General features: G+C 40.4%; 2 protein-coding genes across 4 annotated transcripts; one reads left to right on the top strand and one right to left on the bottom strand.

Moving 5' to 3' along the window:
- Nucleotides 1–552: 552 nt before the first annotated feature.
- On the bottom strand, nucleotides 553–2129 carry LOC121985556 (WRKY transcription factor WRKY51-like). The gene is made up of 3 exons (XM_042539090.1): nucleotides 1409–2129; nucleotides 1198–1323; nucleotides 553–1110 (listed from the first exon to the last, which is right to left on the bottom strand). The coding sequence occupies exons 1-3, from the start codon at nucleotides 2095–2097 to the stop codon at nucleotides 936–938; spliced, it is 990 nt and encodes a 329-aa protein (XP_042395024.1). The 5' UTR covers nucleotides 2098–2129; the 3' UTR covers nucleotides 553–935.
- Nucleotides 2130–3607: 1478 nt separating this feature from the next.
- LOC121985555 (protein ENHANCED DISEASE RESISTANCE 2-like) lies at nucleotides 3608–8416 on the top strand. Of its 3 annotated transcripts, none has more exons than XM_042539087.1 (3): nucleotides 3608–3732; nucleotides 6996–7122; nucleotides 7211–8416. In XM_042539087.1, the coding sequence occupies exons 1-3, from the start codon at nucleotides 3727–3729 to the stop codon at nucleotides 8227–8229; spliced, it is 1152 nt and encodes a 383-aa protein (XP_042395021.1). In that variant the 5' UTR covers nucleotides 3608–3726; the 3' UTR covers nucleotides 8230–8416. The 3 variants fall into 3 exon arrangements, with proteins under 3 accessions (XP_042395021.1, XP_042395022.1, XP_042395023.1); XM_042539088.1 differs by having other exon boundaries at nucleotides 3647–3732; nucleotides 7047–7122; XM_042539089.1 differs by having other exon boundaries at nucleotides 3685–3732; nucleotides 7042–7122.
- The last annotated feature ends 9310 nt before the right edge of the window (nucleotides 8417–17726 follow it).

The raw sequence follows: 17726 nt of genomic DNA, 5'->3' as shown, positions 1-17726 counted from the left end.
CTCCGATAAAAAACATCAACATTGCAGCATTGATTTCGGATCATTAGTGCACGCTACACACGGGTCAATTTCCAAAGGGATCATCAATTTGGTTGGTGGAAGGTCACAAGGGATTTAGTGACAGGCTCAAGAACATAGACAGAGAGGGCTCTGACAGATTTGTGCTTTGAAACTGAATTGTTTTGCTGATCGTTTTTCCACTGCCTGCTTGCTGCTGATTGTTCAAAGTTAGGCTTCAAACTTGACAAAGTTGAATCGATATCGATCTGAATCCTGTTCGAGCTCAGACTCTTCCACAGACACTCCTGCTCAAGATCCGTGTTCCTTGGCTTTTGCCCATCGTTCTGCACTGCAGCAGTGGATAGGCAAGACATCCACTGTCAAATGGTCCCAAAGATTACGCTTTGAATCTTTCAGGAGATCATGCACCATTTGATAAAGATCCAACAGCATCTTTATAATACTAATTTCTCTTGGATTTTAGTTCATCACCCATCTCTTGCCATCGATTAATTTAAGAAAAATTCAACATCGATGATTCGTTGTTATCAATTACAAAGATGCAAAGATTTCTTTTCCATTACTCAAGATATTGGAAGAGAAGAAGAGATGCCCTCTTCCTATTTTTAACGCACTGCCATCACATCCATCCATGGTAAACAAATGCTCTCGGTTGATACAAGTCAACGACAGCAGCAGTCGGGGCCGCATCTTTTGACTTTACTGACGGCGATCTCAAATCTATCTCATAGCCAGCTCACGCTCGCCCCACCAGACTCGATAGGGTCAACATTTCCTCCGATTTTCTCAGGTTTTTTTTTTTCGGTATACATTCTTGACGGATCACAATTCAACTCCTCCCTTGCTTTCTGATTGAGTAAAAAAAGGGGGAAAAAAAGGAAAATTAACGGTAGGACCAGTGATGGACGACGGAGTCAAGCGGCGACGGCGGCGGGCACGGTTTCCGGCACGGAGACGGCTGCTGAGGCGATAGGAGTGTGACGGTGCTCGCCTTCGTAGGTGACGATTAGCATCGAGGGATCGTCGGGTGCCCGCTCCACGTGCTTCCGGGCCGGGCAGCCGCGCAGCGTGCTGCACTTGTAGTAGCCTCTGAATAAGAATCGTGAGCAGAGTTAGATCGGATCACAGCCATTCGACGGAGATCGGAGGTTTGTTAGGGGTTGCGGAGGAGCTTACCGTGGGTAAGGTGAGCCCTTGATCGGCTTCTGCCCGTACTTGCGCCACGAGAACTCGTCCGGCGGGATGTCCGCTACCTTCGAGCTTATCGCCGGCACGCGTATCGTTCTCTTCACCCGCGATTTCCTGCTCAATAAACACACGATTAAAATTTAATTAGATTGGAGATCGAGGCGCAAGGAATTGCTCAAATTGTTGTACGTTTTTTTACCTTCGCTTGGAGCAATGGCAGCGGCCGCCGGAAATGGCGTACTTTCCATCGACTTGCTCTGAATGAGAGTGTCCGTTACCGTGCTCGTGGCAGAGCCGCTTGAGCGAAGAAGAGAGCGGCGGCTTCCCAGTAGAAAGAGAGGCGGCTGGCAGAGGGAGGATGAGGGAAGCGCCATCGAGCCGGCCCCGGCCTTTGGACACACTGCCGTCGCCGGTAACGGATGACACAAAAGAGGACGTCGCCGAGGACAACGGCGTCGGGATGCTGAAGCACGGCGCGGCTTGGTTTGCGGTCGCTTGCTCTGTGAAGTCGAGAGTCGACCTCTGGCGAGGGACTGCGTGCTGCAGCGGCTTGACTGCTCGAAGCGGCACGGGGGCGAGGGAGAGCGTCTTCCCCACCGCTGAGAGGAGGGACGACTGCTCTGCCGGTGGCGGCGTCGGCGCTGCCGCGGTTGGGCCGCGGCGGAAGCGCGCGTGGCCGGTGCGGTTGAGCATGGAGATGACTTTCTTAAACTTGGAAACGGCCACCTCAGTGATTTCCCTGCAGTCGACCTGCGGCTGCTTTTGCTGCGTCTGCTGACCGGAGAGTTGCCGGATGAGGTGCTCCATGGAGCGCAGCCCCGCCGTGGCCGCCTCCTGGATCGCCATCTGATCGTCCATCTTGTCGTAGCCCATCAGATCAACGCCCATGATTCTCCAACCAAGCCAAGCATCCAAGTGAAGAGAGTAAGGAGGGCAAGCAAAGGGCTCCTTTATAGCAGCTTCCCCACCTTAGCAGGAGAAAGACGAAGACCCGTTGAATACGAGTCAAAGCAACCTTTAAATCAAACGGTCCTGATCTCTCCACTTTTTCTCGTGATCGGATTTCAGCTCGAATCTAAACGCCGCATGGCTCGAATCTAAACGGCCAGATCTCTCTCGTCCTGAGCTAAGTTCTTTTTCGACGCGATTGTCGACCACCTTCTGCTTCACCACGATTGTGATTCGATGCTAAACTGCAAAAGTGCGAAGGTCACAAAACGAGTCAGCGTCGTGGATCATCGTCGAAAGTAACAAAAAGGGAAAAAAAATTTAAAGTGGACAGAGAGCAGCTGTAGCGTTGACTACGGTTTAGTGGCGAGATTGGCTTTTCATTAGATTATTAATGCGGCAGCGCCAATATTAATTGGATTCGGTGGAGGTGACATCGCATGTCGCAGTGGGTGTTGGAGGAGGGTGGACTTTTGTGGGCAAAGTAAAGGGCTGGAGCAGCTAGTCAGTGACTCAGTGGGTGTTTGCCGGTGGTTGCCCACCCATCACGAGCCCGAGGACGCTCCAGAAATCAAAAACTTTTCCTACCCAACAAAATCCTGCTAAAATTGTGGAGGCCCTTGACTGGGTAGCGAGTGGGTAACTTTCGAGGGTGCTCGAGTTTTCATAAAAGACGAAAGCGCTGGCTTTGGCAGCTGTCAGTGTTGTTGACTCTGTAGATGTTGCCGCCGGTCGTTGGATCAGAGCTGACTTAATCTGACGGTCGATGGCTAAAGTTGGCTGTTCTAACATACCACGTGATACGAGGGAGTGTCGGACATGTGAATAGAGTTAGTGTTTCTAGTTGCTGTACTTTTGATACGTGCTTACATCGCATCCGTCCAATCTATCATACTGGAGGTTGGGGATCACCGTCCGATTCCGGAGGCATAACATTGATTTTGAGCCCAGCTTTTGCCCATTTAATTTGTCATAATTACCAAATGCCCGCCTTCAATCTTGTTATTCCGATCGCAGCTGTTTGCCTGGTTTCCTTTGCCTTTGTGAGCTATCTCTGATCCGTTGCTGCTTTGTTTCCTTATCCGCTTCTTGAGCCATCCGAGAAGATCTGCGCCGTCGTGCTCCGCTTCTCTGCTTACCTCTTCCCAGGACGATCGTTCCTTCGAGTTCGCTCGTGGTCGCCAATGTCGTACGTCGATCGAACATTCTCGATCTCGGATGAGGACGTCATGATGGAGGGCGCCTACGTCGTCCACCACCGCCCGCCCATAAAAGAGGTCGCCCTCTCCGTTGGCCTCCTTGTTTCAGGCGTTCTAGGCATCGCCTTCGGCATTCTCATGGCTGCCGATCGAGTCGGCGGAGACCGAACTCACGGTAATCCGGCTGAACTCATTCCCTCCCATAAACCCTAGTTCGGATTTCACTCACCCGGCGAAACGCTGTCGATTCAGGTGTTTTCTTTGCGCTCCTCGGGTCGGTGCTGTTCATACCGGGGTTCTACTACTCGCGGATCGCCTACTACGCTTACAAGGGATACAAAGGTTTCTCATTTGCTAACATTCCTGCAGTATGAGGGTAACTTTGTTCTTTCTCCATGTGCTACTACGGATGTTTTATCTTCTGTACAAATCACTACTCATTCCTGGATAATGATTTCTCTTTCTTTGTTAATTACTTCGTCGTCGTTAATTCTTTGAGTAACTATATTGTTCATTTCCTCATGATTAATAAAAATCGAAGTTTCTTGTTAATTTTTTACTCTCATCGCTATCTAATTAAGTTTTACCAGTTGTGGCTTAATGGTTAATTTAAATTATTCTCTAGTGCATAATGAAATGCTCAAATTATCACACATACTGCTTAATACTTTTCCCATTCTATTTATGTATTTAATTGGGGCGGAACCTTCCATCCCTAAATGTCCATGTAGCATTGATGAGCGCAGAGCATTCCACCTTCAATATGTTCCTTCATGCCGGTCATAACACCCCTACATGCTTAGCTGAGATGGTAAGTGGATGACATATTTGTCCAATGAGCGAAGAGTAAAATCTCGAGATTGGTGGGACGTAAATCCCTGTACCCGGCATAACTCATCCTCCCATCCATCTTCTTAGTCAGCATGATTTATGGTCCAAGGAGGGCTAATGGGGTCGTTGGGGGCAAGCGCAATTGCCTTCATGCCAGTTATAACTTATTAGTACATGCCTAGCTCCAGTATCATGTTGACTTTGGATGGGTCTCATTCTATCCCTAAAACGACTTGTCATTCAGGAGGACAATCCTTAACATATGTACATATTTGCCTGATGAACTCGTCTATGTGTGATGAGCATGAAGCAATGTAGCTTCAACACGATGCTATTAATTCATGGGTTTAACTACACATAGAGCATGTACAGAAGCTTCTCTTATTTCAACATTATATTCTTCCCCATAGAATGGGATTGGCATGTGAATATTTTGTCAGTTGATCGGATGGGTCTCTTCGGACCATCCAATCCAAGTTGTTAGTATTTGCACCTCAATACACCACAATTTAGGTCATCCCTATAAATCAAACAAACTGTGTTGAGGCCTAGAACGAGAATAAATCCTATCTAAAACTTTGAACCTATGAGGTCATAAATAGTAAGCATTCAGTATCCTGTCCTTGATAGTGTCTCCAACAATTTGATTGAAATCTGAGAAATCCACAGAATGGCCATTATCTAGTCTAATACTATTGAATGAAAAAAAAACTTATTTTCACTATCAATTAATAAATCATAAACAATGATAATTAAGATAACTCAAAATAACAATCATGATTCATATCATAGCTATAAATGGAGGTATCACAAATTACATAATTTTAAGATTTCAGAAAATTTTCTTAAATGCATAAATCAAAGGTTGCATAAGGCCATCTTATGAGCAGATAACAAAGTTCTCAATTGTATACAAGCGTAGATTAAATGAGAAGGTATTTAGTCTTTCATTTAATAAAATGTTCCATCCATCTTTAAGTATATAATATGATTTGTAGTCGTACTGGTTCTTTATTATGTCAGCTGTAAACAAAACTAGCCATATCTGATCTCTAGATCATCAACAACACCATGAAGGTTGATGACAATTACCTTTCTTAAGGTCAACAATATCATCCAATTAGAATTTAAGCCATGGTAATATCCTTAAATCTACACTCACAAAACTCTATATAGAATTTTGCTATTGTCACACAAGAACAATCATGCCATCTACGGCCAATCAGCTTTTTGGGTTTGATCACAATCAACAGAACAAGATGTGCTCCAAAGACTGGAAGAATTTACCTCCAACCCTAAGTATGATGCATCTTCTATGTTGGTGAAAACTCTTCTACTGTTATTTCTTCATGGTGAGGCGGAGCTTATTTATATACTCCATGATGTGTCTATTATGTAAATATATTAATTACACTGTTTTAAATAAGAATGGGAGAAAAAAAGTAACACAATAATCTACATAAGAATGGGAGAAAATTTACAGTTGGTCTGGTCATTATGTTGACGAGTGCATCTGCATGACTACAAGATATAAACGATTTCACTCTGCAATATCATATATCATGGTCCATTGGAATATGCCAAAGCTATGTAGCTAGGAATATCTGATCAATTAATTTATGTTTTATTTCATTAATTAGAGTTTCTTTGGTCTTCATTAACCACATGCACACTTCCAACTCTAATTGAATTAATTCGTCCAACAATTAGATTTGTTCAGCACCTTTGAATATGCTATCTTAGTCTATTTTTCTCTCATTTTATTGTCATTGAATGTTTCACCTGATTGCTCCAAGAGATTGGATTTTTACAAGTGTATAAACTAGTCAATTGAATGAGAGAACTTAGAGATGTAGACAATAAGAAGCATGTGGGATCCATTTTTTGTTTCTTTTGTTGATTGAAGTCCCCTTCCCTTTGAGCTTTTAAGTATATGGTCACAAATGAATGAATTAAAACCTGGCATATTCATTTTATTCCATCTTGTATCGGTTATGGAAATCTTGACTCACTGGATAAAACTAACACAGGGACAAGAGGAAGCATTTATGGCTTCGATTATCATAGGGATGAAAAAGGAAACAAATCTTATCAGATATATGTTTTTTTTACTGAGTTTCTTATTGTTTTATAAGATTTTCTCCTATTTTCGGATAAAATAATTCCAGTCGGATATGCAATTTTTTTGTTTGTTTGGTAACAAAAACAATAAATGCCATTATGATAGTCATAAAATAGTTGATGATATGTTGCAATCTGATTCAATCTATTGCGAACATGTGCATTCACATCAATTTTGGAAGATGACAATAAGATAAAAAAAATGAAGTAATTGCTGGCTTGTAAGGGTGATACAAGACGGCAATATGATGTTAGAGTGAAGTGTTTGACTAAGAATGACGACGATAGCTTGATGTCAAATTTCAAAGCAATGACTGTTTGTCGCCCACCAATCTAGCATTTTTCAACGACAGAAATACCCAAGGCTGACGCGTATCACAAGTAGTCTTTTAATGTCTAGTCATCATCAACTCACTTCTTATGAAAATCAAGTAATGATCCGATAATCTAATAAATGTTACATCAGAGTGGCCGTATGATCTCTCACTTTTGCTTTCTTTAATCCTTAAAAAAACTTCCTTTCAATTTACCGCACTAACTTTCGACATTGGCGTCGTTTACTCGAGTTCCAACAAAATTCAACGTATTTAATTTCATCCAAATGCAATGAATTATTTTCCTATTGATAACAAAATTTTATCATCTGCTCTCGTTGATTCCTGTTTCCTACTCCACAACTGATTTCAGACAGCCCCCTTTAGTTCGTTTATCCCTTTCCCTTTATGGATGCCAGTACAGAAATCGACGGCTCCTCTGTCCTTACTCGGACAGGGTCCATTTTTAATTTCGACGACCAGAAATCTGCCACGTTTTGGTAAGCAAGTATCAATGGTGGTTCCCTAGAAGTTTTCATCCGTAAAGAGCCCACGGCTTTGATCCCTCGATTTACTTTCCTTTGTCAGTTATGCGCAGAGCTCATCGGGAGGCGTCGCTGCCGGAGATGTGCCCCACCACGAAGAACAGCTCCGGCCCGGCCTCTGATCCCTCCTTCGATGACGGAGGAGAATCCCCTCGGGCTTCTCCGGCTGACTCGGATGGACTCCCTTACGATTGGCGGCGGGAGGCCATCGAAGGCGGTTCCCTTCGCCACGTTGATCTCCACACCGGCTCCAATGGGTGGGCCTCTCCTCCCGGAGATCTGTTCCACCTCCGCGGTCCTAACTATTTTAGCCGCCGCCAGAAAGTACCTTCCGGCGAGTGGCTCCTCAAACCTGCTGGCGTCGATTGGCTCCGCTCCGCCTCTCGCCTCGATGACGTCCTCGGTCGCCCGGACAATCGGGTAGCCTCCTCCCTTTGCCGCGCTCGTTCCCTCGGATACTCAGGCAAGGCCTTTCTATTTGCAGTCAATCTCCAGGTTCCCGGCCGGGAGTGTCACTCCGCTGTTTTTTATTTCGTTGCTGAGGATCCGATCCCGCCTGGCTCCCTCTTCTACCGCTTTGTCCACGGCGACGACGCCTTCCGGAACGCGAGGTTCAAGATCGTGAACCGGATCGTGAAGGGGCCGTGGATCGTGAAGGCTGCTGTGGGGAACTACGCCGCCTGCCTCCTGGGGAAGGCGCTCACCTGCAACTATCATCGCGGGGAGAACTACTTGGAGATTGACGTCGACATAGGGAGCTCCGCCATCGCTCACGCCATCCTCCACCTTGCCCTCGGTTACGTGACGGCGGTCACCATCGACATGGGATTCCTGGTCGAGGCGCAGGCGGAAGAGGAGCTTCCGGAGCGGCTTCTCGGGGCCGTTAGGGTGGCGCAGATGGAGATGAGTTCGGCAACGTATATTGAGACTCGACCTAGGGCGACTGAGGCAAGCAAGGGAGGATATCGGGGGCAGGCTAAGGTCAACCATCACCAGGATCAGAGCTCAGCTCCCGAGTCATCCAGGCTGGGAGATGGCAAGGGAGGCAAAGCTGAAGGTTGAGGTCGTTGATCCGCTCTTTCTTAGATGAAAAAGGTAAGATTTTTGGGTCTTCCCTTCTCTGCTACTTCTGGGAGAGGACTGGTTAAAAATTCGGTACTATCCTGTCTTCTTCTTCTTCTTCTTGTTCAAGTACATTTTCTATTCATAATTGCATCCTCTCTTCAATGAGGGAAAAAGGAGCTCTCTATCAGGTGTCATTACATCGACGGTAGAAAGTTACTGTTGCATTGAATATCGTCATGAAATTTTAGGTTTTTACACTTGGATGCTTTGGTATCAGGTGCCTCTCTGATGCCATTTTTCTGTGTGGCATTTGTGCTCCCAAAGCGGTTTCCTGCATCAACCATTGATATTACTGTGGCATTTGTTTACACCATTTAGGTTTGCATGGATTCATGTTGATTGAAACTCTCAAAAGAATCATTGTTGATATGGCGAATAAGGTAGGGTCCCCGAAAATAGGGTCGAAGTCAAACAAGTTGGCAGGGCTAACATGGTCACGTGGTTCGGTTGAATAGGTCAGCCAATCGGACCTTCTGTCCGATCGGATCCTGAATCCCCCGGCTCAATGAAATCCCAAGTCGTCTTAGTTCAATTCAGAACTGAGTCCTTTCATTGAATATACTAGACATACGGCTGAGCGGATGTTGAGTTCTCAAATAGGTAGAGTCCTTCATATGGTCAATATTCTTTAGTTGACTCGGACTTCTTGTTTGAGCGAATGTTGAGGTTTTAAAGAGGCCGAGTCCTTCATATGGTCAGCCTTCCTTAGCCGACCTGGACTCCTTGTCCGAGTGGACGTCGAGTCCTCAAAGAGGCTGAGTACTTAAGATGACAATAGTCCTTAGCCGATCTAATCGAGAACGAGATCTGATCGGGCGTTAGAGGGGACTTGATCAGCCTACTATCAAAGCATATTAGTGGTCTATCAGCTCAACGACCTAATATTTCTTTTTGATATTTTGTGTAATTGTTGTCAGAGAATTAAGGGAATATGTCCTGAGCAATCTGTACTATGAAAGTTTCTTTCAAAACATAGAAATGGTGGGTTTATTTTAAGAAAGATTGCATTGTGTTAGATTGGTTGGTCTTATTTTGGAAATGCATTGATATTCGTGTAGAAAGAAAACAACAGTATATAAGGGGGTGTTGGATTTTATTTCTATTATGTGGGTTTAATTATAATTTGTATATGTTAATACAAATTGAATCCGTTTAAGTGATCTAACTTAAAATTATTGGATTTTTGAGTTATTGGATGCAGATCTTGTCATGCCTCGTGACCTAGGCGCGTGACATCGGCGTTGCTCGCGAATATAAATACTCGAAAACAACAAGGCTCATAAAGTGCATACCAAATCAGTAATAATATAACGAAAATATTGTCTTTACAATCCAAAAGTGAAAAGCATATAAATAAAGATAAGATAAACTAAAAGGATGAATCACTTGGACATGCCTTGATTACCAGCTCCAAAACATCTCTTGCTCCTCCTTCTCGACTTGTTCCTTGTCTTTATCTTGGGATGGGAGTAAGGGGGTGAGTGCTTGGGAAAACACTCAGTAAGTGAGATTGATCAAACATAGCACGACATAATACAAAACATAGTAAGACATTCGAAATTCATGATAAAAACATATTTCATGAAATATGATGAAACATAACTTAATTGAAAACATATACTTTTAGCAAGACATTCAGAATTCATGACAAAAACATAACTTAATTGAACATATACTTTTAACAAGACATTCAGAATTCATGACAAAAACATAACTTAATTGAAAATATAGCAATATATTCGGAATTCAAGATAGAAACATAACTTAATCGAAAACATAACAAGACATTCAGAATTCATGACAGAAACATAACTTAATCAAAAACATAGCAATGTTAATTATCTTATTTTCCATGTTATTACTGATCAGTCTCATGTATGTAATTTCTCTAAGGGGTGAGGTCATATATCAGTTATTATTACCCACCGCATCAGGGTCCTAACTTGTCATATCTTATCATGTTTTCGGAAATTCTCTTTACTGATCGGTCCCATATATATAATTTCTCTAAGAGGTGAGACCATATATCGATTATTATTAACACCGCATCATGGTCATAACTTGTCATATTTTATCATATTTTCGGGAATTCCCTTTACCATATCTAACTTGAGTCATAATAGTGCATCTTGGAATAAAAAGAAGTGAATTTGTAATATAAAATGATGAAATGTAAATATATTCGCAACTATACTCGAAATGAAAAGCCCACTTACCTGGTCAGAAACTTCTTCGATTTTAGACAAAAATTTTATGAGATTTGAACTTGCACTTGTTGATCGAAACTTGGGAAGACACTTGCACGAAATATGAATGAGGTTTGGACGAATTTCTGCAGCACTTGAACAAGAAGTTTTTCAAAGGATTCAAGTGTGCCTTTGGAAGACAATGTCTTGGCTATTTATATGCCAATCATGGCTAGATGAAGGGGTGGCCAAGGCATATGAAGAGATGGCTAGATGGAGGGTCATTCATTAAAAGGCTAGGTAAAGGGTCATGGCTAGATGAAGGTTCATTCATTAAAAAGGCTAGACAAAATGTCATGGCTAGATGAAAGGTCATGGCTAGATGAATGGGTGGCCAGGGCATATGAAGAGATGGCTAGATGGAAGTTATTCATTAAAAGGCTAGGTGAAAGGTCACCATACCATTACAACTTAGCACATGAAACATAGACATAGCTAGAACAAGTCCAAATTATATAAAAAGACTGACACATGACTCATTATGTTATCATTATAAAATTAAAAGAAACGTAGACATAAAATTTTAGCATATGACTCACTAAGTTATCTTGTTAGAAAGCAAGAAAAACATAGATATAATTAGAATAAAAATTTAAAACGCATAAAATTAACATGTGGCTCATTAAATTATTATGATGAAGAACATAGAAGAAACATATGAGTAATTAGACCCAACATTCGAAATCCCTTAAATTCAAACCTACACATGACACAAAGTAATCGTAAACTTAGGTTAAATTTTATGGTATTAAGATTTCTAGGAGTCGAACCTAACTTAACCTTCAAAGGTATTTCCACTAGTGTCCATCATCATGTCCAAAATTGGATATTCACATATCTTATATGTGTAGAATTTATTATCCACATTCATTATCATTTATGGACTGATAATGGATGTGTATTATAATGGATTGGTCTTAGAGGATTAGGATATTTTTTAAGACATCTCTTCGTTCACCATTGACGAAGAGGATTTGGTGCCTTCAACTCTAATTTCTCCGAAAGATCAATCTTTTTCTCCTTCTTTTTCTGTTGGATTATCATATCAATAATTTATATACGAAGAATAATGATAATTGTGTTGTATTCAGATTTTTCATAATTATAATATTTTATATTTAATGATTACGCTAAGTTTATGGATGAAACTAGATCGATGTTTTCTTTGAGTTTTAATTCGTTCTTGCAATTCGTATTGTTAGGAGAAAAACAATTCTAATTTCTATCCCATGTATCAGAGTCAAAGGTATGTCCGTTGGTATCAGAGTAAAGGTATGTTTTTATGGTAATATAGTATAGATTTTTTTTTTTGATTTATTGTTTGTATAATACATAAAATTTTTTTTTTAGTATAATATACTTTTTATCATTGAAAATAGTATAAGAGAAAATTAAGGTTTTTCAGGATTTTTTTTTTTTGTTGTTTTTAAAACTGCAGAAACCAAAAACACTGTTCGAACGTGAAAACGTTGAAACAATGTATAAAAAACAGGACTGTTTCAACGTGGTTGAAACCGTAAAAACAATAAAAAAAAAAAAAAACAAACTGTTTCAACGTGAAACAGTGAAAAAAATTACATTAAATTATTTTTTTAATGTAATAATTCATAGATTAAATAGTATTAAATAAGACTATTTAATTATATAATTAAAACTTTTAGGAGAAGTTATATATATATATATATATATATATATATATATATAATTGCATAGAGTAAATTTTTAAATTGACGATGATAATTTAAATATATATAATTGCATAGAGTAAATTTTTAAATTGACGATGATAATTTAAGCAATTGATTGTTATATGATATCAATTGATTAATAAGTTTAATTTAAAGTTATCGAAGTTGATTAAGTAATTTGTTCGGTTAAAATTTTTAGTGTTTTCTTGAATTTATGTATACAACGTGCTAGTAAGTTGAACTATCGTATCTACTTAAAGAAAGACACTATAGGTAGATTTAATATATTTTATGTTGGTAGATGTATATCTATGCTAAGAGTAATTAGCTCAAAAAATATTACTTTTATACTAGATATATGCTCAGGATAGCTTACAACTAGAGAACAAAATTTTATTTTGATTAGATATGCACAAAATATATTGGCCTAAAGAAAGGCATATTACGTGGAAAATTAAAGTTGTTGTAAATTATGGACCAATATATAACTCATATAAAGTATCATATTATGCGCATAATGCGTCGGTCCAAAGATACATTGTGTGATCAATTAAAATTTGAGTTATATCATAATGTATTGCTAACAACTAATGTATCGACCCAAAGCAAGACACATTATGTTTTACTTGGTATATCATAAATAGCTCATTTATATGTATTTAAAATTTTATTTTATTTGCATAATTTTATGTTATTTAGACGTTTTTGGCTTTAATTAAATCGTGAGTTTAAATACATTTTTCTCTTTAAATTTCAGTACAATATGTAACTGCAAGTATTAATAACATTCCAACTTTAACTAATTCAAATTTTACTGAATGAAAAAAATACATGATCATAGTCTTAGACTGTATTAACTTAGACTATGCATTAAGGAATGATCGTCCTGCACCTCTGACCAGTGCTAGCACTATAGAACAATGAGCTGAATTTTAGTTGTGAGAGAAATTAAATTGCATGGGTCTAAGTATCATAAGACTTTCTATATCGGCATCAATAAAGAGTTCATTAATAGAGGGAAGAGATGCTAGGAGTTTCCTAGACAAATTGGCAAACTGATTCACCTTAAATGATAAGGTCAAGACTATCATACTTCTCACGAAGTTGGTAAACATGCGGTACAGTGGTAAAAGAAATATAAGGGAGTACATTATGGAGATGTCCAATATAGCGACAAGTCTGAAAGCACTAAAATTTGATATGTCTGAGGGTATGTTAGTGCATTTCGTCTTGATGTCTCTGCTTGTACTGTTCACTCCTTTTAAGATATCATATAATACTCAAAAGGAAAAGTGAACATTGAATGAGCTCATTGTTTAATGCGTGTAAGAGGAGGGGAGACTAAAGATTGAAACATCTGAGAGTGCTCACTTAGCATATGATTCTTAAAGTGCGAGCAAAAAGCAAAAGAAATCCATAACAAAGGAAAAGGAAAACAAATTATAGATTCTGGAGGCAATGTCTATAAGGATCACAAGAAGTAGGATAAGGAATCAGTTTATTTCTTTTGCAAGAAGAAATGTTATATGAAGAAATACTGCCTCAAGTACGTCAACTGGTGTGTAAAGAAAAGTAAAATTTTCAACTTTGTTAGTTTAGAAGTCAATTTAGTTATTGTACCCACTAACACTTGGTGGATAGATACCGATGATACTACTCACAGAAGTGTCACTATGTGATTGTCTTAGAAACTGACTTCCGTTTGATGGCGAAAGATGTTGGTGCAATCAACCTAGGTTTGATCGTATGATCATGATTTTGATGTGTGTGTCAAAGAGTTTAAATTAAGCTTTTATATGTGTTTAAGTCTTGCAGGACTTGGTGAAACACATGAGGAGCTTGGTGCGGCCAAGTTTGGGAAGCTCATCCTAGAGCTCGGATCCTTGAGTTGGTGAAGGATGGTGGAAGATATCCGAGGGACCGCCGGACGAGGAGAAACAGAGTGAAGCTGAAGGAAGCGGACTTCAAGGCAACGTAAAGGTGCATGGAAAGGAGCCGCAGGCTCGGATGCATCTGAGGGACGAAGACTGAGGAAGAGGGTTTCAAAGGCGACTCTGGAAAAGATGAGTGTGTGTGAATGTAATGGACCAGCCGACTGATCCAATTTCACATAAAGCATAGAAAGGTTCTGTGCTCGTCGGCTACGTGGACCAGTCGACTGGTATATGACCATTGACAGAAAATGAGTTCTGCAAAGAGTCGTTGGTTGTGTCTAATGGCTAAATCAGTCGACTGGTGTATGCACCAGTCGATTGATGTCGAGTTGAGTTGATATGATAATCAACTCTCTCCTCTTATTGATAGGTAGCTTTAGGACATGAAGGAGGTTACTCATGCTTGTTGAATAACTCCTAAGTCTTTGGCCAAAGCTTCCAAGTCTTCTCTTCCTCTCCAAACATAAGTTTCATCTTGTAAAGAGGAAGAGACCTTTGTGAGAGGTTTGCTCGACCGAGGAGTAAGATCTAGCCGGAGATTGCCGGAGACTAATCTATCAAAGGATTAAGGGTTCATCCACCTCAAGGACACGCCGTGGAGTAGGAGCAAGCAATCTCCAAACCATGTAAAGGAATCGTATTAGTATTTGTGTTCTTACTTATTGTTTTCATTGTTTTAGTTTCATTTCCGCTTGCACAAACTAACCGTGTAGAGAAGATATCGAATTGGGGGTGACCTAGCTATCCAATCCCCCTTCTAATCGATCACCGATCACATACAAAAGATACATCTATACAAGAAATGAAAAGAAGACTAAAGTTGAGTTGATTGGTGTTTTTAATCTTTATTTAGGAACCAATGTCTTTTTAGATTTAAAAAATAGATTTATTGTACTGTTTTTTCGATAGAATTTAATTTTAATTTCTTATTTAGACAAATTAGGTTATTTTTGTTGATTTAGAAATGAAATTTTTAGTATTTTATTTAATTCAGTGTTAGTTGACAATGATTACTTAGTTGATAAATTTTATAAATTGAACACTTTTACTCTACGATGTAGGTGCAGCGGAGGCCGACAAGAGGGGGATGAATTGCCTGGAAAAAATTTTAAAACTACCCTCCTCGGAATTTTCAACTCAAAAGAGCAATAGCAATAATAAAATAGAATAACTTAAAACAATAAAGCTAAACAGAAAGACAGAGAAGACCGGGAGTTAACCTGGTTACAACCAAGGAGGTTATTAATCCAGGGCGATGAAGAGCGCACTATAAAAAATCTCCTTCTCTGAAGGCGGAGAAGTCTTTTACACTTTGGAAGCTTATAACTATTGCTAGGAAAGACTACACAGTTGATTGCTTGAGTTGTTTTGTATTTCCTAGCTCCGGGGGCCTTTATATAGCTCCTGGAAAGTCTATCCCGAGGGTCCATGGCGCCTCCAACAAGGTTCAAGGCGCCTCCAGCTCGGTCAGCGGATAAAACTTTATCTGCAGCGCAAACGGTAATTTTGACCAGTCGGAGGCGCCTCAAACCAGATTGAAGGCGCCTCCAATGCTGTTTGAAGCGCCTCCAAGGTGGAGGCGCCTCCAGCATTGGTTTAAGGTGTCTTGAGCTTTATTTTCAGCCCACTTTCTCCTTTGCTTTGACTTCCGACGCTCCAATCTTTTGGGTGATTACGACCAACCGGAATAGGACTCACCCGAACCCAATTCTCGGCCTTCTCCTCGAGCAGTCTTCCTCCCCGGCTTAACGTCCCTCGAACGCCGCGCACGTTCTTCTCGCCCACCGGTGTACTCTTCCGCAGCTCTCTCGTCCTTCGGACGCACCGAGCCCGTCGGCTCCTTTCCCGTATCGTTCTTCTCGCTAGCTGCGTCTTCCGCTCGACTTCCTGTGCTCCTAAGTTCCTGCACACTTAGACATAGGGGTCAAACACAAAATAGGACCTAATCAACTTGGTTGATCACATCAAAACCACCACGGGGTTCAACATACGATTGATAATATAATAATGCATAGTATATGTATAAAACATAAATTGTTCGACGAGAATTCTTCCATGTTGTGACATAAGCGTTTAGGACATATATCTAAACAACGTCTAGAAAAGTTAATGTCACATAGAATTCTCGATTCCCTTGGCATGTCAGGCTTTGATGTCTAGATAGAGTGTATTAAGGGGAAGATCACGAACAAAAGAAATAAAGGGGCTAGCCGTTGTAGTGAAGTTTTGGAGCTAATACATACGGACATTTTGAACCATTGCATAAGGCATCTTGGAATAGACACACAAATTTTATTAGTTTCATAGACGATTATTGCAGATTTGACTATCTCTACCTTATTCATAAAATGTTACAATCTTTAGACATGTTCAAAACTTTTAAAGCCGAAATTGAACTTCAACTAGGTAAAAAAATTAAAGTCATCCAATCTGATCGTAGAGGTGAATATTACGGTCGATATGATAGATCAGGTGAATAATGTCTAGGACCTTTTGTGAATTACCTTACTGATGTGGGATTATACTGTAGGATCGAAAAGAATTTAGATATCTCTACAATAGCATGATATTGTCCACTTTGAGCCTAGACCCTCATGACTTTGCTCTTGGGCTCTCCCCAAAAGGCCTCATACCAATGGAGATATCTTTCTCTTTATAAACCCATGGTCTTTTCCATGTGTTTTCAATGTGGGACTATGTTTGCAACCTTGTAACACCAACAATCCCCCCCCTCAAACAAAGGACCACAAGTTTCCCATGTCTGATCCTCGACCCACCAGGTCTTCCTGCCTCTCGGTTCACCCGACCTACTAGGACTTCCTTGCCTAGCCGCAACTAGGACTTTCTGCCTGGTGTCTGGTCCTCTTGATTCGAACATAGGAGCCCCCAATTTCTTTGTTCGAGGTTAATATTGTACTCACATGACTCAATCAGACCATAGCTCTTGTGCACAGTCGGCGGTTAAACCTTCTGGCAGTCCGGACTCTGATACCAATTGTAGGTTCGAGAAGAATTTAGATATCTCCACAATAGCATGATATTGCCCACTTTGGGCCTAGACTCTCATGGCTTTGTTCTTGGGCTCTCCCCAAAAGGCCTCATGCCAATAGAGATATTTTTCTCTTTATAAACTCATGGTCTTTCCCATGTGTTTTCAATGTGGGACTATGTTTGCAACCTTGCAACACCAACATATACCTCAGTATACCATGCCTGACACTCCAGTTAGAATGGTGTAGCTGAACGTCGCAATTGTACCCTAAAAGACATAGTATGAAGTATGATGACTTTCACTTATCTACTAGAGTCTTTGTGAGGTGAAGTACTTAAAACTGCACTTTACCTACTCAATAAAGTTTCTAGTAAGGCAGTAACTAAAACTCCATTCAAAATATGGACCAGAAGAAAGTCTAGCATTAGATATTTACACGTCTAAGATTGTCCAGCTGACTCTAGGTCTTACAAACCTAATGAAAGGAAACTGGACTCAAGAACAGTTAGTTGTAATTTTGTAAGTTGCTCTAAGAAGTTAAGAAGGTATAAATTTTGTAATCCCTCTAGTAGAT

This window comes from Zingiber officinale, chromosome 5B (genome assembly GCF_018446385.1).
Source record: "Zingiber officinale cultivar Zhangliang chromosome 5B, Zo_v1.1, whole genome shotgun sequence".
Classification (NCBI taxonomy): Eukaryota; Viridiplantae; Streptophyta; class Magnoliopsida; order Zingiberales; family Zingiberaceae; genus Zingiber; species Zingiber officinale.
The sequence above is the reverse complement of the archived record's forward strand: the minus strand, read 5'-3'. Positions and strand labels throughout refer to the sequence as shown.

Excerpts from the sequence above, each read along its gene's own strand:
- LOC121985556 (XM_042539090.1), bottom strand. The coding sequence starts at position 2,097 with ATGGGCGTTGATCTGATGGGCTACGACAAGATGGACGATCAGATGGCG. Across the intron at positions 1,324-1,408 it reads TGCCATTGCTCCAAGCGAAG|GAAATCGCGGGTGAAGAGAA; the intron begins GTAAAAAAACGT and ends TTTATTGAGCAG. Across the intron at positions 1,111-1,197 it reads AAGGGCTCACCTTACCCACG|AGGCTACTACAAGTGCAGCA; the intron begins GTAAGCTCCTCC and ends ATTCTTATTCAG.
- LOC121985555 (XM_042539087.1), top strand. Across the intron at positions 7,123-7,210 it reads CAGAAATCTGCCACGTTTTG|TTATGCGCAGAGCTCATCGG; the intron begins GTAAGCAAGTAT and ends TTCCTTTGTCAG.